The sequence below is a fragment of the Brachypodium distachyon genome, chromosome 1 (assembly GCF_000005505.3).
Source record: "Brachypodium distachyon strain Bd21 chromosome 1, Brachypodium_distachyon_v3.0, whole genome shotgun sequence".
Taxonomy (NCBI): domain Eukaryota; kingdom Viridiplantae; phylum Streptophyta; class Magnoliopsida; order Poales; family Poaceae; genus Brachypodium; species Brachypodium distachyon.
Genome location: NC_016131.3, coordinates 16,501,086 through 16,524,126, shown reverse-complemented (window position 1 = coordinate 16,524,126; position 23,041 = coordinate 16,501,086). Strand labels below are relative to the sequence as shown.

The window sequence follows — 23,041 nt, the reverse complement described above, 5'->3', positions numbered from 1 at the left end:
TGTACTCCCTCCGATCCTAAATATCTATATGCCTTTTAAGAGTAGATACATCCATATTTAGGCAAATTTGAGATAAGAATTTAGGATCAGAGGGAGTACAAAGTTGATCAAACTTTAAGAACTTTGACTTAGGACAAAGTCAAATGCACACTTATTCGCGGACGGGGGAGCACGCGTTTAGTGATGTTCAAATGGTCACGAAATGAGTGCGAGTGAAGTACGTAGGTTATGGACGTGGATTTCCGGTATCTTCGTTACCTGAACCTTTTTTTAGTCTCGAGCATTATGCAATTTGCTCTCGAGTGAGAAAACTTTTTTTTTCAGATGACAAAAAATTGTGAAAGAAATTTATATATATATGCGTGCACGTGTGTAAATTTTCATCAGAAACATTTTTAGTTTTACCCCATATGTAGAAAGAAAAACTAGTGCCTACAAAATTGCGAGAGCAATGGTTTTTTTTTCCGGTCGAACCGTGCTCAACACGACTAGCTTACAGACAACCACAACATAATTCCCGTGCAGTCAGTTTCTGAAATTTTGTACTTCCCATTTTAGTTAGATGTTTTCTTTCCTTTTTTGGCTTCTAAATAAGCCTAATTTCTAGCTTTAAGAAATTTTAGCACAAACATTAAGATTTTTTGTATGAACTTTCAGAAATACTGAACGAAGAACTTTTAGCAATTTAACACCGACCTTCAGAATTCTTCATGTCTTTCCGAAACTGTAACACAAAAATTGCGTGAGAACTTTCAAAATTGTAAGAAGCACTATTGACAGCACATCTGAACTGGAGCTTGCTAAAGCTCATGTAGCACAAACACACGACAAAACCTATGCTACACCGGAGGCAGGATACAAGAAGCTGATCGTGCCATCAAACGGGCTGAAACTAGTTTCCGAAATCAATGCCCCGTCAAATGATCGCTCTCCTGTGGAGTCCAAGATATCTGGAGGATAGCTTCTCATTTATATTTTGTCCATCAGCTTTTAATCAATGAACGGCTCATGAACCCCTCATAGAACGGCTCATGAACCTATCCAGTCGGCAGTTCATGGTGTCGAGGATTTATTATCTGTAAAGAACTCTGTTTACCTAACAAAAAATCTCAATTCATGATACTACAACAAAAATTGAGCCACAGAATTGTAAATGCATCAATTCTCCCCTAACAACCGTACCAGACAGGAAGACCCGAAAGAAACAGAACAAAAAGCACACCTAAATCCTTCCTGGGCAAAAAATCAATTAATCAATCGATGCCCATCTATCAAAAGTTCAGAACCAGTGTACACCTGTTGCACCATAAACTAGTGCGCAACCTATCTCCTACTGCTAATAATGCACAAATGTTACAAGAACTTGCAAGCAGGACATATTCCCAAGCAAGACCGAGCACTGGACCCATTGAGGATCAGGTGCTAGGAGGAGCTGAACTGGGTATCTTGAAATGCTTCTTTACATAATGTGACGCCTCAGAATCATTTCTGTGGCACAGGATCCTGAGCAGGGTTTTGGAGTCTGCTCCAAATTTGCTTTTGCCCCCTTGAGTAACTTCTCGTAGATCATCGATGAGCACACGGGTCTGGGAGAAACACGGAAAACAAGAACATAAGACAATCCATCTAGACATTCACAGTTAGGATTACAGTTAATCCAAACTTTACCTCTTGCTTGATCAGATTTATTACAGGACGAATACGTGAGACCAAATTCTCAACAGTGCCACGAGGTAGCCCATCTCCACCAGATATGAAGAATTCCTGCAGCAAACAACAAGTGACATTTTATTGCTCAGACAAAAGACTAGTCAAATAAAATGCTGCAGAAACATGATAAGAATGTCAATTGTAGAATAATATCATCATTCAGGTATAAAGCACACAAGAAGTTCCTTGTATATAAAAATAGCAGACAAGATGTCTTCAAACAATTGCATACCTTCAAAGTTTCAAGATCTTCCTCCAAAAGAGGGGCGTCACTTGGAGAGAAGACACGTGTAGGACCTCCATCTAGTATTACACGAAATAGGCCATCCTACCAATAGAGATAAATTAAGGTAAATTGGAAGCCCAAACTTGTTAAAGATCTAATCTTAGTTGCTAAATTTATCACCAGGGATGCTTGCAGAAGCCCTGTAACTACACGATCCCGCAGTTGCTCCACAATGACATCACAAAGTTGATTGAGCACCTAATGATTGAGCAGTGGCATCAAATACATGAAAATTAGTTCAAGAGAAGCTTATTAAACAATCGGAACTATAGAAGCTTAGACAAGAACTGGTAATAAGAGGGACCAAACATGCTTGTTCAAAGTTTTGAGATAGCAGCATATGCTTAGCATGGCCACCGAATTTCTGGGATAAAAGTAATCCATAATTTTCTCGTAGAAACAGAATAAATGTGTGGCACAGATAAAGGCATATGCCCTTGGTTGTATTCACATGTAAAAGTGTTAGAGCGCTCATAAATTGAACATACCAAATCAAGCACATCCACAATACTGTCCAGTCGAGCTTGTTGAACATTATTTTTGTATAAATTGTCAATAAATGGCTGCTGCAGATCCCAGAATATAACCTTTAGCCCTACAAATGAAAAGGTGCACATTTCAACATTCAAGAGCTATCAGCTTCCAAATAACAGTGGTGGGGGTATATATATTTTCTTACCTGTAAATTCACATACCCGATCAATAGCAGCATTGATTTCTTTTCTACTGCCATCAAATTGGTTCTTCTGACTGGAGACAACGCTCTTTGATTTTTCGCTCATTGATCGCCCTAACACAGTTTAAATAGTATAAGGACTATATCAAACAAATTAATTGGCAATCTTCTTAAGAGTATCCAACAAATAGAATGATTTCTATTTTTGAAAAAATAGCACACTTACTGATGTTAACGTCATCAATTTTCCTCTTAGCCCACCTCTCACTTATGCTATCCTCCAACTTGCTAAGCTGGCTGATACCATACTGCTTGCATATATAAATACTTTGTTAAATAGCTGTAACAGTAATCAAAATGAACAACAGGAAGAAAGCAAAACATCAAACTAATGTCATGGATCCTGTTGCTGTAAATCATTGCAACAGCTAGAACCAAACGTTAACTCCATACTGGTCACCGGAACACAGAGTGTCATGTCCAGAATTACCAGTACATGGAATAGCAAATTAATCCAAATACTTAATGTAAAATTACTGATAAACCATTGTTACTAATAACGCACCACATTAACAATAGCTGATTGTAAAAGGGAAACAATGTCAAACCAGGAACAAACATGAAAGATACAAACCGGTAACAAAAAATATATTTAATGTGACCGTAGGGTGTAGCAGGCTAGCAGTGTAATTATCACTCCATATTTCAAAGCTATAGGAGAAATTTAAGGAAACGATGCTCCAGTAGTATGTGTCAACCATTCCATAATAAAACTTCTGTGAAGATTTATGTATTTTTACTATACATCCTTGTGTACTGGAAACTGCCCAGGGACTTGATAAAGTTGCTATTATAGATAAACGACATGACAACATCAGTTGTAGAGAAACTCACGTATAGGCTATTAAGACGCACACAAAGCTTTGGCATTGTAAGTTGAACAATTTCACTTGCTTTTCTCTCATCAACTGTTCTAACTTCTTGGATTTCCTTCTTTACAAAAGCTTTGATTCCAAGCTCTTTTTTATATCGAGTAAGAACAGGAACAGGTGGAACTAAATCTTCTTTATCAACTGCAAGCAGATAAAACGATTACCACTTAATGGCTAGAGAATGTACAGAAGGTTTAAACCGAAAAGTGTTAGAAAGTGAAGACATACATATTTCTTGTCCATACTAAATTACTAATGAGTAAAGAGCACGAATTTGCTAGCCTCGGGGACGGGGGATAGACATGCATTTGCTGATGAGTGCTTAGCTACAACAGATGGTTGCTAAATCCAGATTATGTCATTTGACAGGTCCATGTGATTGAACTTTAGGACTTTCGGTCAGTTGAACCAACCATTGACATTCAACATTCACTTGTGCAATGTGATACCACTTGCGAGTCTACCGCTGCATGTCAGGCCTCATTTGTGTCGCTCTAACAGGTGGCCAGTACATGACAAAAGCTACAAAGGATGGCCATAATGTACAGTTCACAATCATTTGGAATGGAATCAACTTATGAACGAGAAAGGTTCCTACATACGGTTCAGACTTCCTACAAATACAGCTTAACTGCATAAGTGGGGTCATTTGGTATGGAATCACGGTCACTCATACCAGCAAAGTAGATGCATATACATCTGTGCAAATTCATTTAAAAGGTGAAGACATGAGAATAACCTCAACTCATTTTGCCAGCAACACTTGCCATTGCTTTGTCCTGGACTTTGTGAAACCAATATTCTGTGCAGATGTAGTCTTTCCCATTTTCATGACCCATCGAGAAGTAAATACCCCCACGCTGGGACATAAGCAGCCTCTTGCTACCCATATGTATCAATTTTCACATACTACTTGCCAAGAGGTATGCTCTAACTACTGACAAAATGTTTGACCTTCTGGATTCTGACTAACTTTATTACCAATAGTTAATTGTGCTTGTACAAGCAAACCACCAGCTCACTAATCATGGATCGCATCCTCGCGCCCAGCATTCCTATGGCAAGCTATCCCCCTGGGCAGGGAACTACTTCAGACGAGTAGATACTCTATCTAAATTATACTAATTAGCATGAACCATCTACATCATGATATTTCTAGTCTATACAAGAGAGCATTTTGCCTTTTAAGTCACTTGGACAGAAAATATTGTAACGGAAGAAAGAAAGACCGTACAATAAGAAGATAGACAGAAGGCCCTTAAGAAAAAGAACAAGGTGATGATGCAAACCTATGGGGCCAGTAACAAGTTGTGTATAAATTTGGAACGCCTTGTCAATACCGCGGCAGAGGCTATTTAATTCTCCAATTCGCATGGGAACCTTGAATGCAAAAAATTGATCTGCAGTCTGGAATAATTTGCAATGAACCAATGTTACTTTCACAAAGATGGCTCAAAATCAGGCAAAATTAGCAATGTAAAGTATTGTGGCATAAAAGAGAAACTACATTTAAAATTAACCTGCAAGCAGACATTAACGGAAAAAATTTCAAACAGATATGAAGGACGGAAGGAACCTCTTCTATGATTCGATAGACTTCTACAATAGAGCCCCCATGGCGTTGTTGAGGAGATATAGGGTCCCAAGCCTGTCAAGAATAGAATTTAGCACCAAGAAATTAGTACAGGAGAAGGGCTTTTGCATCAAATGTGTTAACCTCTTGTTCAGCAGCCCTTTTAACCCAAGTTTCAATTCTCTCCAGTTGCCCATTCACCCAGCGCAAGACAACCGTGCCAGATTTACTTTCAATCTAACATAAAACAGAAGCAGAGAATTAGGATGAACAACACAACAAGAAGCCCCAACAAATGAGAATGGGTGCTAAATTGGAAAATGATGACACGAACATATCATGTCAAGGTGAAAAATCAAGCAAACAAACAGCTACTGTTTGCTCTTCTGTTAGTGTAGTTGAGGACCATAAGAGCTAACCTGATAAGTAGCTAGCTTTTGCCTACATATACTGTCCAGACCATCTTCTCCCACAACAGAAGCCATCACAGACATTATGTACTGCTCCAAAGCATCAGCTGCCGGAAATACAGAAACCACGTCCTCCGTAAGATGCTCAGCATGCTCAAGAAAAGGCCTCTGTCACAAAAACTTAACGTAAGCATGCAGCATCGCAAGTTTATGATGAACTTGGCAGTCATTTACAAGTAGCCAAACAACTTACCAATTTGTTTCCATACAGTTTATGGAGAAGGGAAGCGGAAAGAACTGCTGCCTGTGGATGCCATCTTGATAAAACTGGCGAAAAAATGCTTGTATCTTTCTTCAGAAGCTTCTTTGTCTCCTCAGCTAGAGATGCTAAAATATGCTCATGTGTTGTGTCTGCTTTAACCTCTACAGAATGTGCCATCTGAAAGAATAATATTTGTTTTAGTTGATCCATATAGGTTAACATATTAGATAAAACTACAGAAGTCCATCATGACATAAACAAATCCAGATTGCAGTATCTGCATATGGATCATGATGTACTCTTCAAATGCAGGCATGGTTTTCAAATCCAGTAAACAAAAAAGATTAATGGTCAGAGTGTCAGATCAGAACAGATTAGTTACAATTATAGTATGGATATAAAGGTTCAGAGTCTAGCTAGCATTATCTTTTGATATGTATAAGAAAGTCTCGTCCTATCATTTTCCACATGCTTACATTCTTATACATGTTTACATATTAATATTGCATTGAAGGCCACATGACATACTGACTTTTGAGGTATATAATGACAATAATAGAGACCAGTACAACTCTGTACCAAAACGCTAAAAAGTACAGACATAAATTTAGACAAATATACTGTTAGACGCCTTGGATCTTAGGTTGATGCCATCTCCAGGAGGTGCTATCGGACGAATCAACTGTTGCCCAGCTTGCTGCTGCAGAGGCAAGGATAATCCTTGTTCATTGATAGTTTGGCTAAATCAGCTGCAGCTGCCTCTACTGAAAGAGGATAGCCTTGCATGTGAGATACCAATTGGAATTCAACTTGCATCCAGACGCTAATTCACAATCTGATCAAACAGGTACCAGTCCTGTTTGGATCCTATGGCTTATATCGTACTCCATCTAGCGCCTAGCCACCTGACATGTGGGCTCCACATATATGGTAGGGGATTACCCACATAACAGACATAAAATACATACAGACCATAACACCTCCAATATTTAGGTTTGCATATACTCTCAATCTCTCATGATAAACTAAGGTCATACCACAAATTTTGAGACATGAAGAAGAGAAACAATTATCGAACACCTCTAGCTGCAAAGAATCTTGCTATCGTAATCAAATAATTCGATGTTAAGTTTCGCTACTTGTCAATGTGATCAAATGCAACATAAAGTGACTTCAAATCAATTGTGTGTACGCTATAATCGACAAAATTCAAGGTTGCACATAACCAGGCATGGGTGGGTAAGTGATCTTATATCTATGTCATGGTAAAATGAGCAAAAAAGCATCAGGAAATAAATAAAACAAGCAATATTAGAACTGCACTTTGAAAGAACAATTGTAGCTGCAAATAAGGTCACCTTCACAAAAGCACTTTTGACAGAAGATGTGATGTAACGGTCGATCTGATCTCGATCAGGTGACTCCATCGCCTGATGCACAAAAGCAAATACGGGGACGGATCAGAATTTTCTATATGTGCAAATAGTATGTGCCTTCTTCTAATAAAAAACGATATGCATGTTGATGTGTGTTCGAGAGAAAAAGAAAGGGCAAACTGTAAAAAGTTCTTGTTTCCACATTCTGCAGTGCTTTTAAGTTCTATTTAGAACAATATGTTGCTACAGTATATATACTGCCGCAAGTGAGAAGGCAATAAGAGTGGGGGTTAGAGACCCCAACAGTTTTTTATTCTTTTGTAAGGGGCATTACTCAATTTGTTTATAGTGAAGTGTGTTTCGCTCTAGAAATTTCGGTCTGCTTTGGTGCTCATAGTCTACACAAGCCACAAGCAGACGCCCGACTTTTCGATTAAAAGTGGTGTGATAGATGAGAAATGACAGATTGAAGTTAAAATGTCACACCTTGTCATTTTCTTCGCCAAGGATTCGCCTAGTAAGCATTGCCACTGTTACAATATCAGCCATCGTACTGGGACCCTGCAGATGTATAGAAAGTCTTAATTTGGGGGGGAAAAAATGATCCATTGTTGCAAACAAAATGAAGATACACAGGCCCAGTCGAATCTACAATAGCTTAAATAGCAGAAGAGGAAGTCTGAAAAAAAATAACAAGCAAGGATGGGCTGCTCATTCCAATTCCCACCCACCTGGTTTCAATATCTAGGATCAACATGGTGTGCCGTATTTAGTCAGAGTACACGCATGTGCCTTCAGTGGAAAAGCGTGAGCCTGCAGTATATAAAGCTATCATGCCTTAGCGCGCCCATGTGTGTGTGGGGTGTGCGTGTGTAATGTGCATCTTCCTTGTAATCCCCCAAAAGTACTCCCTCTGTCCCATAATATGAGGCGCGCACGCATCCCTATATTATCAATTTGATTAATTAAATATGTATGTTCCTTAACAAAAAGTATATCATTAGATTCGTTATCGAAAAAACTTTCTAATGATATAAACTTTTCATTATTTAATTTATATATAGTTAGCTAAATTGACGATCTAGGGACGCGTGCGTGCCTCATATTATGGGACGGAGGGAGTAGCAGCATGCGGTTACGGAAGAAATGGTGGATTACTAAAAGTGTGAGCATATGTGCTCAAATAAATGTGCAGGTCAGGTGGGACAAAACACGATACATGCATGTGCTTAACAAGAACAAGAGATGAGCATCATAAGCTTGACAAGAGAAATTATGCATCAAAACTATAGGTTGTGGAATTTATCATTAAAATATGAAATCAAGATATTCGAATATTCAAAACAATCACAGCAAAGGTACGTTCAGTCGTTAAGTAACCAATAAACTAGCACCCGACAATAATGATGGGACATCTTGTGTGTATATGTGTTGGACGCTCAGTAGTGAATAACAAATTAGCAAGGGCCAACAGGAAGAGGGACATATTATATAGTAACTAATCTTCTCCGACGTGATAAATATTTCCTATATAAAGTAAGAAACCCAGATCTATTAAGGATTGATTTCAGAGAAGTTCACTGCCCATGCATGAGGGGGCAAAACAAACCTCTGAGAAGTGTAGATGATAATCATTCAATTTCTTGTCCACCCATTTCTGAACTGGAGACAAGAAAGACTGGAAAAACGTGAAGTCCTGACAGCTATCATCAGCATCAACAGAACTGCGTAGACTTTTCAAGTGTAATCGTTCTTGTGGGCCTCGCTGTTCCTTCAAAGGTATCTTCCTCAAATGCTCAATCACAACTTTCAGGAGCCCTTGCTGGCCTGTAAAAACAAACTGTGTTGCAGAGCCTACATTAATTAACATAGTATTTTGATGCTGACTTAGTTCATGAGCTAATAAATCAGTAGCACTATTGAACAGGACTTTAAGGATATATTTAGTCCAGGGAACTACTGTATATGAACGAGCATCTTTTGATCTCAATAGAAATAAATGACCCACGAACTACTAGTTAGTGGTCTTAGATATGAATCATCACTCAATGATTACCCTACATCCTGACAAACTTAATTTGGACTACGTTATTAGGAAAATGCATCATTTCCACAAAATGGTAAAGGCAAACAGGGATATGCACTAAGAGCACTTTTAAGATAATTGTCTACTTATTCAACACAAAACATAATTATTACTTATAGGGGGTAATTAGTAATGATTGCTCCTCAATCTGAGTGCCCAAGAAAAACCATCATGCAAATATGAACAGAGGGGGTAATTAGTAGTACAGAAACACAATGATTGCTCTTGTAGAGATATTTAGAACTAAGCACAGCACAAGCATGAAAAATTGTGAGAAGGATAGTACCTGCCGAAATAATACCCATGCATAGCATGTATCATGAATTGTCTCTGTGATACCTAGTATCCGCCAAGTTGACTTTAGGAGCTCAAGGATTTCTTCCACCTCCTGGCAGATTAAAGAAAAAATATGAGACAAACATTACAACCAATGATATATTTATACAAGGAAAATAGCAAACAAGGATTTGAAGTACTGGCCTCTGTAAGTTTTCCCTCATCCAAGATGTCAAAAACACTACCAAGCATTTTTTCATACAATGCAGCATTCAGATGGTAACCATCAGCCCAGTGACAAACTTCACCAGTAAGATCACCCCGAGCAGGCCTTTCCGAAAAAGATGTAGCAACTTCTCTCAGTGATCTTAGGCATTCTGTACGCTGAACCTCTGCCGCAGAAGGTGGCAGGGACTGACAGATAATACATCAGGATAACCCCAATTAGTGAATAGTTTATTCAATGGTTATACAAACAAATTTAAAATAAAAAACTTTCACTGAGTAGGCATAGAACCTCAGATTCCTCAATCTTTCTAAAAAGGTTCCTTAGCTCATTGACTTTTCGACCTAACTCGCCAAATCCAACAACAGGATGGTTTATTAGGCCCTCCTCCAGCATGTTTAGCTAAGCAAATACACAAAATGAAACAAATAGCGTTAAGTGATGTGGGTATAGTTCAAGATTTCTAAAGCAAAAAACGGATGGCTAACCTGTCTTTTCTGCCAACGAAGATATGCTTTCATGTCAGAAAATTCGGCTCTAGATATACAGCACAATAGTTCCAGTGGAATCAAGAGATTGTCCATCCGTTTTCCAACTTTTCCCACCATAGCATTGAGTAGTCCTTGTCTAGTCCTAATATCCATGGACTCTGTTATCTAGTAAAAAAACAGAGGACAACAACCTTAAGCTGAGAGTCTGCAAGTTAATAACTTTCAAATGCAGAAACAGAAATTTAATTGAATGAAACGAACAGTACAGGGAAAATCTATTACTCCCTCCGTCTGGAAAAGGATGTCTGAAATTTGTCTAAATTTGGATGTATCTAGACACTATAACATGTCTAGATACATCCATATTTTGAAAAATTTGCGACATCCTTTTTAGGACGGAGGGAGTAATTTATTCATTGGGAAGAGAAAGGTAAGACAGCACACCTCAAGTTGCGCTCGCAAGATTTCAAGCAAACCAACTAAACCCGGCTGTCGTTGAGTTTGCGATTCGGCACTTTCACTCTTACTACGCCCAAGTTTCCTCATCAGTCTGTGCCTCTTCTCTTTCTTCTTTTCTTTCTTTGGAACTATAAGCCCCCTGTAAGTAATTGAAATAAGTTAAGCACTATGATACTCTCGAAGACCTGTCATCTTCTAATTGAAAAACTATATGCTGGGCACAGTGAGGTACACAACAGGCCTACCCTGAAGCCCCAGCAGCAGCCACAAGGATTTCATATGCTGTTTCGCGAAGATCATCATCAGTGATACCTGGAAAAGTAGCATAGCTGTTATCTGTCAGTGTTTAAGAAGTATAAGAGCAGCAAGACCTAGGTACTCCAATAACTAAAGTGAACGCCTTCACTAACTGTCTTTATGCTTTAGAATGAACAAGTTTAAGAAGTAACTGAAGCAGACAACAATGGCCAGTTTTTCCAATAGCTAAAGTGGGTGCCTACAGGTAATTCTGAAGACTAAAGAAAGCAATAGTGCATGACTAGCACGCTGATAATCCCGTTTGCCCAACCCGCTTATGCCTGTTTTATCATTTTTCTAACAAACTTTTTCTTGCTTCCGTGGCACAACAGATTATAAAATAAGTTCAGCATGGCACAGTTCAGCAACTGCATATCGAGCCTAAGGAACATAAAGCATATGGTACTGAGAGGAGCTAATTCATATATATTACCTGTTTCAAATAGTGGTAACCGCAATGATAAATCATTGGCATCGTTTTGATGCCTTCTAGAAGCCCTTCGGCTATCGAATTCATCTTCTTCATCCTCAAAGTCTTCAATATCATCTATGGTCAATTCCTTCTCGGTAGGAGAATCCAATGACAGTGATTTTGGTAAGGTTGCAGATGCAACTGGTGATGGCACAGTAATTTGTGGTTGCTCAACGACTGGCGGTGGTATCACAACTGGCGAGGGCACATTGGCAGGGGCAGGGGGTGGTTCTCTTGCAGGTGGTGGCCCAGAAGATTCAGGTTTTGTAAGTAAAAAGAACTCTTCCACTGCTCCTGTGTTATCCTGAGACAAAAAAAGGAAAGTTAAGGCATATGAAAGTCATAACTCATAATAGATGGAATTTAATGGATCTGAACATGGTCTGCAAACATATGTTAACTAGCAATGTGGAACTTTCGACATTAAAATTGGGAAGATCGTATCAAAATTTCCATATGAGAAGTATTTTGATACCCATGTGCATTCAGTTAAATGATTAATAAAGTAAGACGTCACTCATCATGAACGTTTCTAAAAAATCCTTATTTTGCCAAAAGGCCGGCCATTATTTCAGGAAATAAAAACAAGTATAAAGGGAACTCACCACATAAGGGTAATCAATACTGTCATGAAAAAGCCGGATGGCGTCTCCAAGGTCAAGTGGTTCGCCTACATCATCAAAGGACTATCAGAATACATCACAAGACAGAGTGGCATACCTCAATGAAGCTACCCTGGCTACAGCCACTTCACCTCTCTTGGCGCAATTGAGGACGTAATCGACGCTGACTTGGTCAATATCCACATCGTCCAGGGAGATGGCACCAGGGGGCATCACGACTTTCTTGATCAGGTTACCGGAAAGGATGTAATTGAGCAACACATGGCGATCACGGCGATAACGCTGCAGCAGCTCGACGGCATTTTCGCTGGTTTAAGCCCCAAGCCCCCAGGCATACAAAAGTGAGTCTACAGTTGAAAGTAGCACGCATAAAATGGAAGGATGCGTAATCTGAAGCGGTCATTACTCGTCCATATTTGCGTGCAGGGGAGACGCCGATCTGGTAGAACACTAGTAACTGCTTGCCACCAGCAGAGGGTCTAATGAACCTGGCTGCTGCAGCACGGGCGGAGGACCCAGTAGGGCAAGGTACGGCGGCCGCCCTACCTTGATTTTTGCCTCAGTTACGGATTGGGGAAGATTATGAAACGGGGAGCTAAAGGGCGGAATCGGTTCGTGGGGTGATGGGAGGAGAAACGGTCGGGAGCGAGAGAATCGAAGGGGAGATCAACCTGCGGTGGAGGCGCTCGCGCGAGGAGGAAGACGATGGGCGCTCAGCAGCGGGATGGGTGGCGGCGCTCGGCCGAGGAGGAAGAAGATCCAGGGAGCGAGGGGGCTAGGCAGAGGGAGGGAGGGGCAAGGGGTGACAAGTAGCAAACGAGCTAGCTTGCACGTCAGTAAATTAAGAATTCAGTTCATGAACATGGTTAAAAAAAATCACTTAAACACGCAAAAGCTCTCGTCGGTAGGAAAACGGTGGGGAAACGCTTCGCTGGGGTCTTATTTGGTTGGGTTTAAAACCGTTTTTTTTATTTTTGACTTTTAAGTCACAAAAGTATCTATTTAGATGATGATATAAGCAGAAATTCAAAGTCAAAATCACATAAATAAGTGGTTTTAAGCCCAACCAAACAGGGCCTTAGGCCCTAAGCGGATACTTAAGGACTGATGAGACTCATTAGCACAATTCTACGCAGGAGCGGCTTCTCTCTCCCGCCTGATTCCCTCCAAGGATCTTTCAAATTTTACCAATTCGTCTTTTTCCTCCAAGGATCCCGCCAAATTTCCCTGTGCGGGCAACAGAATCCCGCCAATTTCTCCAATTCCTCTTGATTTCCCCCAAGGATACTGCTAATTTCTCCCGGGCGAGCAACAGTGTCTCTCAAATTCTCCAATTTCCCTTGATTTTCTCCAAGAATCCCGGCAACTTTTCAAAAACAGAGTCTGTACGGAACGCTTAAACTTCAATTCCTCTCAGCGGTGCTTCACCGCTCGCTTAGCGCTAAGCGTTTTTTTAACCATGGTTCAAAAATGTATAAAGCAAGAACAACGTATTAAACTGGGATTAGTGATATTGCTTAAGAATACATGATAGATGAAGGATTAACAAACTCGTGTTAGATACTGTAACCGTTGCATCAAATTGTTGGCTATTCGGATTAATTCTAAGACAAATTATTAAATCTTTGTTAAATGTACATTTGTTTGGGGCTTTAGAATTTGTATATGTGTATCTGTATTAAATAAATCTGCAAACTTTCAACTAATTTAACTCTGGATCAATAGAGACAGCGATGGCGATGACTTGTCAAGCTACGCATTTGGACCGGGTCTGAGAAAGACGTCGTAGGAGACATCGACTACGGGTCAATTATCGCGTACTTCGACGGCGAGGCCCGCGTCATGCGGTGCGTGCACGTTCCAACATGTCTTTGCACAATCAACGGCGATATGGCCAGCAAAGACCGGTTCTTCGGGAGACACAACTTCCCGCACTCTTAGTTATTTTGGCTATCTAGTTTTGTTGTCCATGTACGATTTCTCACTGATGTCTTAACCGTCGTTCCTTTATTCGTATTTCTTGCTTAATTGGAGTTGATATAGAAATCATCTTGCTTGATAATAGTACATATGATAATCATGCTCAAGTAGTGTATTTCTCTTTTAGCGAGTTCCGATTTTGACATATCATGTTTCAGATTGTGTAATTTTTTGCTGATAAGATAGGATATCTCTCGAAGGATGGAGAAGGCGTTGTTTATTATGCCAAATATCTATTTGATATTTTTAGACCGGTAAGTATGAAAATATCTTTGGAAGTAAAATATAACTATATATTTACTCATAAAAATTGAGTTGTTGGTAATATTCTCACTCCGCTGAAAAACTGTTTGCATCAGAATAATAGCCATATATTCTACTCCCTCCATTCCTCAAATTAAGGCTTATATTGTTTCCTGACCGAGCGTTTGACCAAAGATTATTTCAGCAAAGTATGACTTATGTGATATAAATCATAATCATAAACAAGTATTCCTTCGTTTCATAATTCTTGTCTCAAATTTGTTCAAAATTGGATGTATCTATTCCTAAAACGTGTCTAGATACATGTAAGATTTCGACAAGAATTATGGAACGGAGGGAGTACTTTTGAATACGAATCCAATGATATCAATTTCATTTAAAAAAAATATATGTTGGTATACTAAATATTGGTCAAAGGCTCGGTAAAAAAAACAATATACGCCCTAATTTAAGGAACGGAGGGAGTATGTTGTAGATATTTTTTATCACTATCATTCAATTATGGCTGATTTGACATAAAATATGAGAAAAAATAATATTAAACATAAATATCACTATAATTTATATCATAAGATGTACAATACGAAAATACATCAAGTCTGAAAAACCCATTTTTATGGAAATATATTTTGCAAACTTAGAAAAATAATGAATGTGAGTAAATTCTACCTAAAAAAATTTCTCTCATCCGCCGATGATCTTCGCAATACTCGTCTCGTCAGTGACATAAATTTCATGGCTGCACTCATACAACGACTTCAATTACTCCATAGTCTGTTTTATTTGATTTTTCTATTGCTTGTAAGCAAGAAAATTGTGTTCTGCAAATGATTCCCGCTATTCATAATTGATAGGCCAAAGTTGTACATGGGAACTCCTAATCTGTTTCAATTTTTGAGAAATTGGGTTCAAATGTAACATATCTCTTGCACATGCATAGGATAAGTTAGTAGTACTAATTGTGTATCAACGATCTGAATTGCATGTTACCTATACTTATTTACTGTACCATGGTACAAATTTATTTTTGATGATTACATATTTATGTACCTTTAGACACAGAATCAACTAAGTTGGTTGTATGATATTGCGCATCGTGTTGATTTGAATAAACAGAGCCTGAAGCAACGGGTGACTCGAGGAGCGGAGGTTGCGAAGACGGTGGCCCTCTGTTTTCACAAAAGACATGAGAAGCCTGAAGGATCACCATGATTGTTACTAGATCATCATTCTTTTCTCTCATACTACTATGCTCCGCCATTTGTTTCTGCGAGACACGCAGAAAAGGGAAAATAAATGGTATGTTGGTAATAAAAAAATTGCATCGGATGTGATCTCGATCTAAACATTATTTAGACGACAGTTTTACAAGGCTCTCGAGTTTTAAGATGAAATGAAGTCTCAAATGTAGCGGAGCTGTTTCAAACTTTGTATACCATGTATCAAGATATTCAAGCATTTGGTACCCTCAATGGTATTTCGCACATAGCAAGAACATTGAAGCCTGGAGAAGTATCATTTTGGGCTTTGTGACCCACTCATACTATGTAAATGATATTGTCAGATCGACGAGTTGCGAAAAAACCACTTGTGACTCTTTCTGAATCTCCCTCATCACTTGCGCACGACGTTCCTCAAAAGACCCAACAACACTTTCTCACATTCTTTCTAAATTTCCCAAGCTCCTCCATTGTGGTGCCTCCTCCTGAGTGTCTCTCCTTCCAAGTTTCGTCACCGCCTCCTTCCAAGTTTCGCCTTTTCCTCTCAAGTAATGTGGTGTCCTGTGGTAGAGCTTGAGTTTATGTAACTGAGCTCTAGAAAAAGTTAGGATTCTGAGGGTAGACATGGAGTTGCCCGGTTTGACTCCGATTGGCTCCAGCGAGTCAGATTCATCGCTACAAAGGCCTAGGACAACAAAGTCGATGACCCCTATGATGATGGCTAGAGACTAGGGAATATAGGGAGAACAAATATATCCTATGTAGGGTTATTTCAAGATGTTGCAAGCCCATGTATTGTTTCTTCTGGACACATGAACAAGACATTGCAACAATATTAGAGTTTGTTAAGTAGTTGAATTTATGTTGCAAATGTGTTTATTTGGTGTTGCATGTGTTGCATTCTATTTCAACGTTCTTTTGCAACAAAACACGTATTTGTTGCATGCCCATGTTTAAAATATTGCGATATTTTTTATGGGGTTGCGAGGAACCCCTAGTGATTTGCTGCTAAGTTGTACCTACAACTATATAGACGGGCAACAGTAAGAAGTCAACCAATCTGGCATATCTATTTTTAGGATCCCACTCATCCTAGAAGAAGAACCCCACAATGGGCCACATTCATCTCGAAAAGAAGGACATTTTTTTTTGCAATGGCGTTGCATATGCACACAAATGCGGAAAAAAATGTACAATTTAGACGCTCTAGTTTTGTTTTTCCAGGTGGGTTGTGAAGACAGATAATCACGTGAAATATCCTTAAGCAAACGCCAAAACTGGGCTTCATTTTACAATATTTTTATAGTCAAACTTTATCTAAGGTGGAATTTTAGCACCTGGATATACATGCTCTTGTTGTTTAAAAAGAAACATAAAATGACCCTGGCCGGGTTGTAAAATTTAACATGTAAAGTACCGAAGTCCTTCACCTTCAAGTCTCGCAAAAAACTGTCATTTTAGGTGTTTGATTCTTCCCATGACTTGAAAGAATGTGAAGAGTATCGTGAAACCTGAGATATGAAGATAATATTGAGTGATATTTCTTTTCGAAGGTTGCAAAATACTCTCTCCGTTTCAAAATAACTGTCGTGGATTTGTACAAAATCTTGATTATTGTTGCAGGGGATTCTCTTTTTTCTAAGATACTTATAAGCTTCACAATCGTTAGAGTCACCACCGGATCCGTGGCGCAATGGTAGCGCGTCTGACTCCAGATCAGAAGGTTGCGTGTTCGATTCACGTCGGGTTCAATACCCCCCCGATCCTAATCCGGTTTCTTTTTGCGCCTTGACAGTTTCGATTTGGGCCCTTCATTCGAGGCCCGGCCATTTTCCCCGTCCTAAACTCCAAGGCCCATTTCACGGGGAAGCCCACACTCCACAGAGCCCTGCCTCCGCCGCCTGCATACCAAAACCCTCAATTCCTCAAGCCACTTCGCGAACCTTCTCCTCCTCCCCTCCCCGACCACTCTCTCCCTTCCGCATCCGCGCGAGCGAGGAGCAGCCCAACCTTCCCGAGCCGGAGCCACCTCCGCTGCCCGCAGCCATGGCGACCGTCATGCAGAAGATCAAGGACATCGAGGACGAGGTACTACTTCACCGATGCGCCCGTAGCTTGCACCCCCTTCCAGTGGCCCGTCGCGACGGCAGGGGGGCGATTAGTGGTAGTAGACTTATGCGGGGGTCGGTGCTGGGGTCTACGGTAACTGAAACTGAAATTGCCAGATGCTGATTCGTTGTAGCTGTGCTTCGCACTCCTTTTGCGGTTCGGGCTTTAGTCTGTAGATAAAATGATAGGTTGGTTTGGGGGCTGAGTATAGTAGATTAGAAGTATCAGGCTGTTAGGTTTCTGTTTCGTTAGTTCGATTTAGAACTGTTGGGTTTCAGCTCGCAGGCTATGTTGTCCATGCGGTCGAGTTGGTTTGCTCATCTAAGTTGTGAGCTTGTGAGCTACTCTTGATTTGATAGGATGTAAGGCCATAGCTGTTTCTAGACTTTTCCAGGTTGAAGCCTAGTGAGACTTTGGTGGCATTACAGGCTCCGTGTTTGCTTCTCATTTTTGGTTACAGGTTGAAATGATCTGGGTGATTTTTTTGTGGTTTGAATTATAGATTTTTTAGATCGAATATAGTTGATCCAACTAGGGGGCTTTAGGTTGATGATTGGTGATTATTTTATCAAGTGTGACTTGGTGATCCAAACATGTGCTTGGTTGTTATGTTTTGGGTGATCAAAAGGAGCGTTTCGTTTTCTCATGAATCATGACCAAGATGTTCGGGAACTTACGTAGATGATATTAAATTGGTTAGCTGTGGTAGATAATGGTGGAATTCAGTGGTCCTTTTTTGCTTGTGATTTGATAAGTCAGAATTGTTGAATTAGCTTGCTAATGGCTGTGATATGAAGCCGAAATTTTAGGTAACTAGAACTCTGAAGCACATGGACTGCTCATTGGCACCTTATATGTCATAGTTATGATTTAGTACAGTGATTCTTCATCGAACACTACTATGTTTTCCTAGTGATACGAGTTGATGTCTTGTTTTATGAGTAGTGGTAAATAGGAAGGAAATTGTTGTTCGGTGGTGAGAACTGAGAATGTACTCATTTATATATAGTGCTGAGCTGCTCTTAACTGCTGAAGGACCGGACATGTACTACGTTTCAAATAGAAAGCTAAGATCACATTTATCCACTTTCTGATCTTTGTGTTTATATTCTTTGCTTTTCTTTTTCTTGACAGATGTCAAAGACACAGAAAAACAAAGCCACTGCACATCATCTTGGTCTTCTGAAGGTGATTTGATGCTCATATCTATTTATTTCAAATAACTGGAGTTTATTCCATCATATGTCATGCTATGGTCTAGAGGTCATAAGAAACCAGCCTATTGCTGTTTAGCCACTTCACACAAATTTATACCTTCATGTTTGCACTGTTGCTGCATATACTCACCTTACTTCCATGTCCAGTCATATGGTGGTGCTATGGCGCTATCAGTTTTAATTCATACTATCGATGTGATTGTGTGTTAATATTGTTGATTTTATATAGTTGGATAGCTTGGTTCCCTAAAGTGCACATGAACCTTGATACAAAAGTGTTGCATGAGGGCCTCATCAATGCTATGCCATTGTAATATGCTGCACCATGTAAGACCTCACATTTAGGGAATGAAAAGTGCTTAAAGGATGTGTCACAAGCTTCATTAATCATTCCATCATCTAGCTAAATCATTTTATTCTTTTTTAGGATTTGATGCATATGTGCATCTCCTTTTGTTAAACTTTTATTACTACTTTGTACAAAGTTTTCTTTGTGTGAGTCAATATTATTTATTTGTCAGGCTAAACTTGCAAAATTAAGACGGGAGTTGCTCACTCCTACAACCAAAGGTGGTGGTGGTGCTGGTGAGGGATTCGATGTGACAAAAAGTGGAGATGCACGTGTTGGCTTGGTGGGCTTTCCTTCGGTTGGGAAATCAACATTGTTGAACAAGTTGACAGGAACTTTTTCAGAGGTCTGCTCTTCTGCTGTACTAATGTTCTTCACACTTCTATATCAAAGGTTCACCCTGACTTAGTTTCCGGTCTTCTGTAATAGAGATAAATTTGATGGCTTATCTCTGTAGTGAATGTTGTTCATACGAACTGTCACTGTTTGTTTCTTTACTGATATACTAGCACATTCTTTCTGTCTCAAAAGGTTGCATCCTACGAGTTCACGACTTTAACATGCATTCCTGGAGTTATCGGGTACAAAGGGGCTAAAGTGCAGGTAAATTTTTTCCTTCCATAAGGGAAACTACAGATTGGCCTTTGTTGCTAGAGCATGTTTGTTATTATTTGTTTGTAATCCCCACTTCTTTTTATTCAGCTTCTAGACCTTCCAGGAATCATTGAAGGTGCTAAAGATGGAAAGGGTAGAGGGAGGCAGGTAATATGTCCAGTTTGTTTATTTTCCTTGCCTTATTTTTGCATTGCAATTAACATATATGGTCTCAAACATGTCATGACATGCACGTATAGTTATATTTTCTGGCATTGTTAGATTAATATTCTGTAAACATTGAATCTTCTGAGCACTCGCCTGTTATAGAAATCATCTCTGGTCGCAGTATGCATATAGAAAAATGCATCGTCACCCCCTCCTGATAACGTTTATTAGGGGCGGGGGGAGGAGAATAGTACACTGTATAAATCATGCTAACCTTTTAGTAGTATTCAGTATTGTGTTGTGTGTTCTCACTATCTAGCTCATAATGCATATCTTTACCTAACATGTACTGGAAGTTAGGCGAGTACCTAGATATGTTCTTGAAAGCACTGAGCCCTGAATGAGTTATTCATCTTAAACATATTATGCATTTCTGTGACACCCTCGCAAAATCGCCATTTATTATTAGTTAGGCAATGGCATTTTGTACTTATTATCCTTTGAAATGATTTTAGCCAGAACCCATGCGTTTTTCGATATTGTAGGATCTATAATATGAATTCTCCCCTGTTCTGTTCATTAAGGAGTTAATATCATTTCTCCTCATACTCCCTCCATTCCAAAGCACAACTCATATAGATTTTTCTCGTTTGTTCCACAATACACCTCATTTTTCTCTTGAAACCCGCACGCGGCCAATAACTACTCACATCCATTTACTATTAATCTAATATGAGTGGTCAGGCACTAGAAATGAGTGCTGCCTTAGTCCAAGTGCACACATCTATATGAATTGTGTTTTGGAACGGAGGGAGTACTAATTTATACGATTTTCAGGTTATCAGCACAGCTAGGACATGCAATGTCATTCTGATTGTTCTTGATGCCATAAAACCGATAACTCACAAGCGTCTCATTGAGAAGGAGCTTGAGGGGTTTGGCATTCGGTAAGTTTTTCTATGTTGATACTTGGCGCTAAAGATGTTTCAGCAGTATCTTGTTTAGAATCATGTTTCAGCAGTATTTGCAAAGTACTAGACGGCTTGCGCATTGGTCCTGTTGTGATACTCTTTTCTCCCTGATTCCCTCCCAAATCTACAAGACATCACCTGTCAGACACCTAAATGATTGGTTTAGTTTAGTTATGAATGTAGCATTCATCCAATTACATTAGCGGTATTAACGTCCACTTGAATGGCAAAACCTGATCTGTATTTTCTCAACTGGTCTTCTATGAAGGTGTTCCATGGTGAACTGTGTCCACCCCTTTACTTGTTCGTCACTTCTTGAGTTTGTTGTTGATGAAGAATTTTATCTCCTATCTTGCTTGTTGATACGAGGTTGATGTTCTTTGCATGTATCAGGTTGAACAAGACACCCCCCAATATGACATTCAGGAAAAAGGAAAAGGGTGGCATCAATTTTACATCAACAGTAGCAAACACACACTTGGATCTTGACACAGTAAAAGCAATATGTAGTGAGTACAGGATTCATAATGCTGATATCTCCCTTAGATTTGATGCAACAGCAGATGATCTCATAGATGTTATCGAGGGGAGCAGAATTTACATGCCTTGCATCTATGTCGTTAACAAAATTGACCAGATCACAGTCGAAGAGCTGGATATCTTAGACAAACTTCCCCATTACTGTCCAATCAGGTGAGTTTTTAGTTCGCTCCTGGTTATGCTTGTTCTTTTTATTATTTACTTTCCTGCAGTGATTAGAACACTTTCTTCTTTTTTGACCTGCTGACAGTGCACATCTTGAATGGAACCTTGATGGACTTCTAGAGATGGTATGGGAATACCTAGATTTGGTTAGGATATACACTAAACCTAAAGGGCTGAACCCAGATTACGAGGATCCTGTGATCTTATCAACCAAGAGGAAAACAGTGGAAGACTTCTGCAACCAAATCCACAAGGACATGGCGAAACAGTTTAAATAGTGAGTGCCGGCACACCTCTTGGTTAAATACTTTTGTTTCCTTGTAACCAATCTGTTCAGCTAATTTCTCTGTAAACTCTGCAGTGCACTGGTGTGGGGTTCTAGCGTGAAACATAAGCCTCAGAGAGTTGGCAAGGTATGCAATTTTTGAACTGCGGTAATGTTAGCCTGTTCTCTTCTAGCATTAATTCACAAGACTTATGCAGGAACATGAGCTTGAGGACGAGGATGTTGTTCAGATCATTAAGAAAATATAACCACAAACCATGGAGTGAGGGATTCTATTTTGCAAATCTGGAAGGAGCTATGAGTTTTTTGAGAAGCAGCTACACTTGAAGAACTTGTGTTTCTATCGCTAGCTATGATGCCCACAGGCAGGCGGCTGTTCGCATAAAACCTGTTTTGATCTAAAGACAGAATGTAGAGTTTTTTTTCCCCTTGTGCGAAGCAGCTTGTAATTTTGATGTTTGTCACAGATGAACCAAAAGCGAGCCACACAGTCCACAGCCCGTCGAGCACATGGAAAGATGCTTCCTTATCTTTAGAATATGATAAGATGGTTCTTATGCTTGTTCAGTTTGGTTAGCTTAACATTTTCTATTTGCCTAATGATGGGCGCCCTTGACCATTATTAGTCCTGTAAGCACCCAAATCATCCTGATGATGGAAAAACTTGAGGATAGCATGTGAAACCTAGTGGTTATGATTATTCAACCAGATTCCGTATCGTTTGTTTTTTGCAGGTGGGTTGTCGCAATGCTACTTGTATTACTATTTGTGAAATCTCTTTTGACTCCATCCCTATCTATCCTATCCTACGATGTGGAATCAGGGATGATTTGAGGTTGTGTCTGTGACAAATCAGAAGTCTGTAGGAGGGTATATGAGCTGTTCCGATGCATGTGACATCGCCTCGTCGCGTTCTGGTTGGTTAATCTAGGAGATTTGCAAAAACGAGCTGTCCAAGCAGGCAAGCATGTTCGCTATCATGATTGGGATCTGTTGTAGATCTCTGTTTGGTTTTAATGCCCC

The 23,041-nt window shown here is 39.6% G+C and overlaps 2 protein-coding genes and 1 non-coding gene across 4 annotated transcripts; 2 read left to right on the top strand and 1 right to left on the bottom strand.

Moving 5' to 3' along the window:
• Nucleotides 1–1,052: 1,052 nt before the first annotated feature.
• LOC100836004 lies at nt 1,053–12,784 on the bottom strand. 2 transcript variants are annotated; one of them, XM_003562591.4, is made up of 26 exons: nt 12,562–12,784; nt 12,287–12,462; nt 12,138–12,202; nt 11,494–11,836; nt 11,009–11,075; nt 10,749–10,902; nt 10,302–10,469; nt 10,105–10,215; nt 9,792–10,001; nt 9,598–9,699; nt 8,835–9,065; nt 7,712–7,786; nt 7,208–7,279; nt 5,841–6,026; nt 5,597–5,755; nt 5,322–5,414; nt 5,181–5,252; nt 4,894–5,011; nt 3,567–3,745; nt 2,899–2,980; nt 2,676–2,786; nt 2,485–2,591; nt 2,117–2,194; nt 1,943–2,038; nt 1,669–1,764; nt 1,053–1,586 (listed from the first exon to the last, which is right to left on the bottom strand). In XM_003562591.4, the coding sequence occupies exons 1-26, from the start codon at nt 12,567–12,569 to the stop codon at nt 1,416–1,418; spliced, it is 3,330 nt and encodes a 1,109-aa protein (XP_003562639.1). In that variant the 5' UTR covers nt 12,570–12,784; the 3' UTR covers nt 1,053–1,415. The 2 variants fall into 2 exon arrangements, with proteins under 2 accessions (XP_003562639.1, XP_024311852.1); XM_024456084.1 differs by lacking the exons at nt 1,053–1,586; nt 1,669–1,764; nt 1,943–2,038; nt 2,117–2,194 and having other exon boundaries at nt 2,692–2,786.
• Nucleotides 12,785–17,298: 4,514 nt separating this feature from the next.
• On the top strand, nt 17,299–17,370 carry TRNAW-CCA. The gene has a single exon. It is a non-coding gene; the product is annotated as a tRNA-Trp (tRNA).
• A 165-nt stretch (nt 17,371–17,535) lies between these two features.
• On the top strand, nt 17,536–22,748 carry LOC100835696 (developmentally-regulated G-protein 3). Its single transcript, XM_003562590.4, has 10 exons — nt 17,536–17,707; nt 18,863–18,916; nt 19,467–19,640; nt 19,826–19,897; nt 19,997–20,056; nt 20,894–21,003; nt 21,421–21,720; nt 21,818–22,009; nt 22,094–22,145; nt 22,216–22,748. The coding sequence occupies exons 1-10, from the start codon at nt 17,666–17,668 to the stop codon at nt 22,264–22,266; spliced, it is 1,107 nt and encodes a 368-aa protein (XP_003562638.1). The 5' UTR covers nt 17,536–17,665; the 3' UTR covers nt 22,267–22,748.
• Nucleotides 22,749–23,041: the final 293 nt, after the last annotated feature.

Bases quoted from the DNA above. Each gene is read 5' to 3' on its own strand.
- LOC100835696 (XM_003562590.4), top strand. From the start codon at position 17,666: ATGGCGACCGTCATGCAGAAGATCAAGGACATCGAGGACGAG. The intron at 18,917-19,466 runs GTGATTTGATGC...TTTATTTGTCAG, and splicing joins ATCATCTTGGTCTTCTGAAG to GCTAAACTTGCAAAATTAAG. The intron at 20,057-20,893 runs GTAATATGTCCA...TACGATTTTCAG, and splicing joins GAAAGGGTAGAGGGAGGCAG to GTTATCAGCACAGCTAGGAC.
- LOC100836004 (XM_003562591.4), bottom strand. The intron at 10,002-10,104 runs GTTCTATGCCTA...ATTATCTGTCAG, and splicing joins GAAAGATTGAGGAATCTGAG to TCCCTGCCACCTTCTGCGGC. The intron at 5,012-5,180 runs GTTCCTTCCGTC...AAATTATTCCAG, and splicing joins TCTATCGAATCATAGAAGAG to ACTGCAGATCAATTTTTTGC.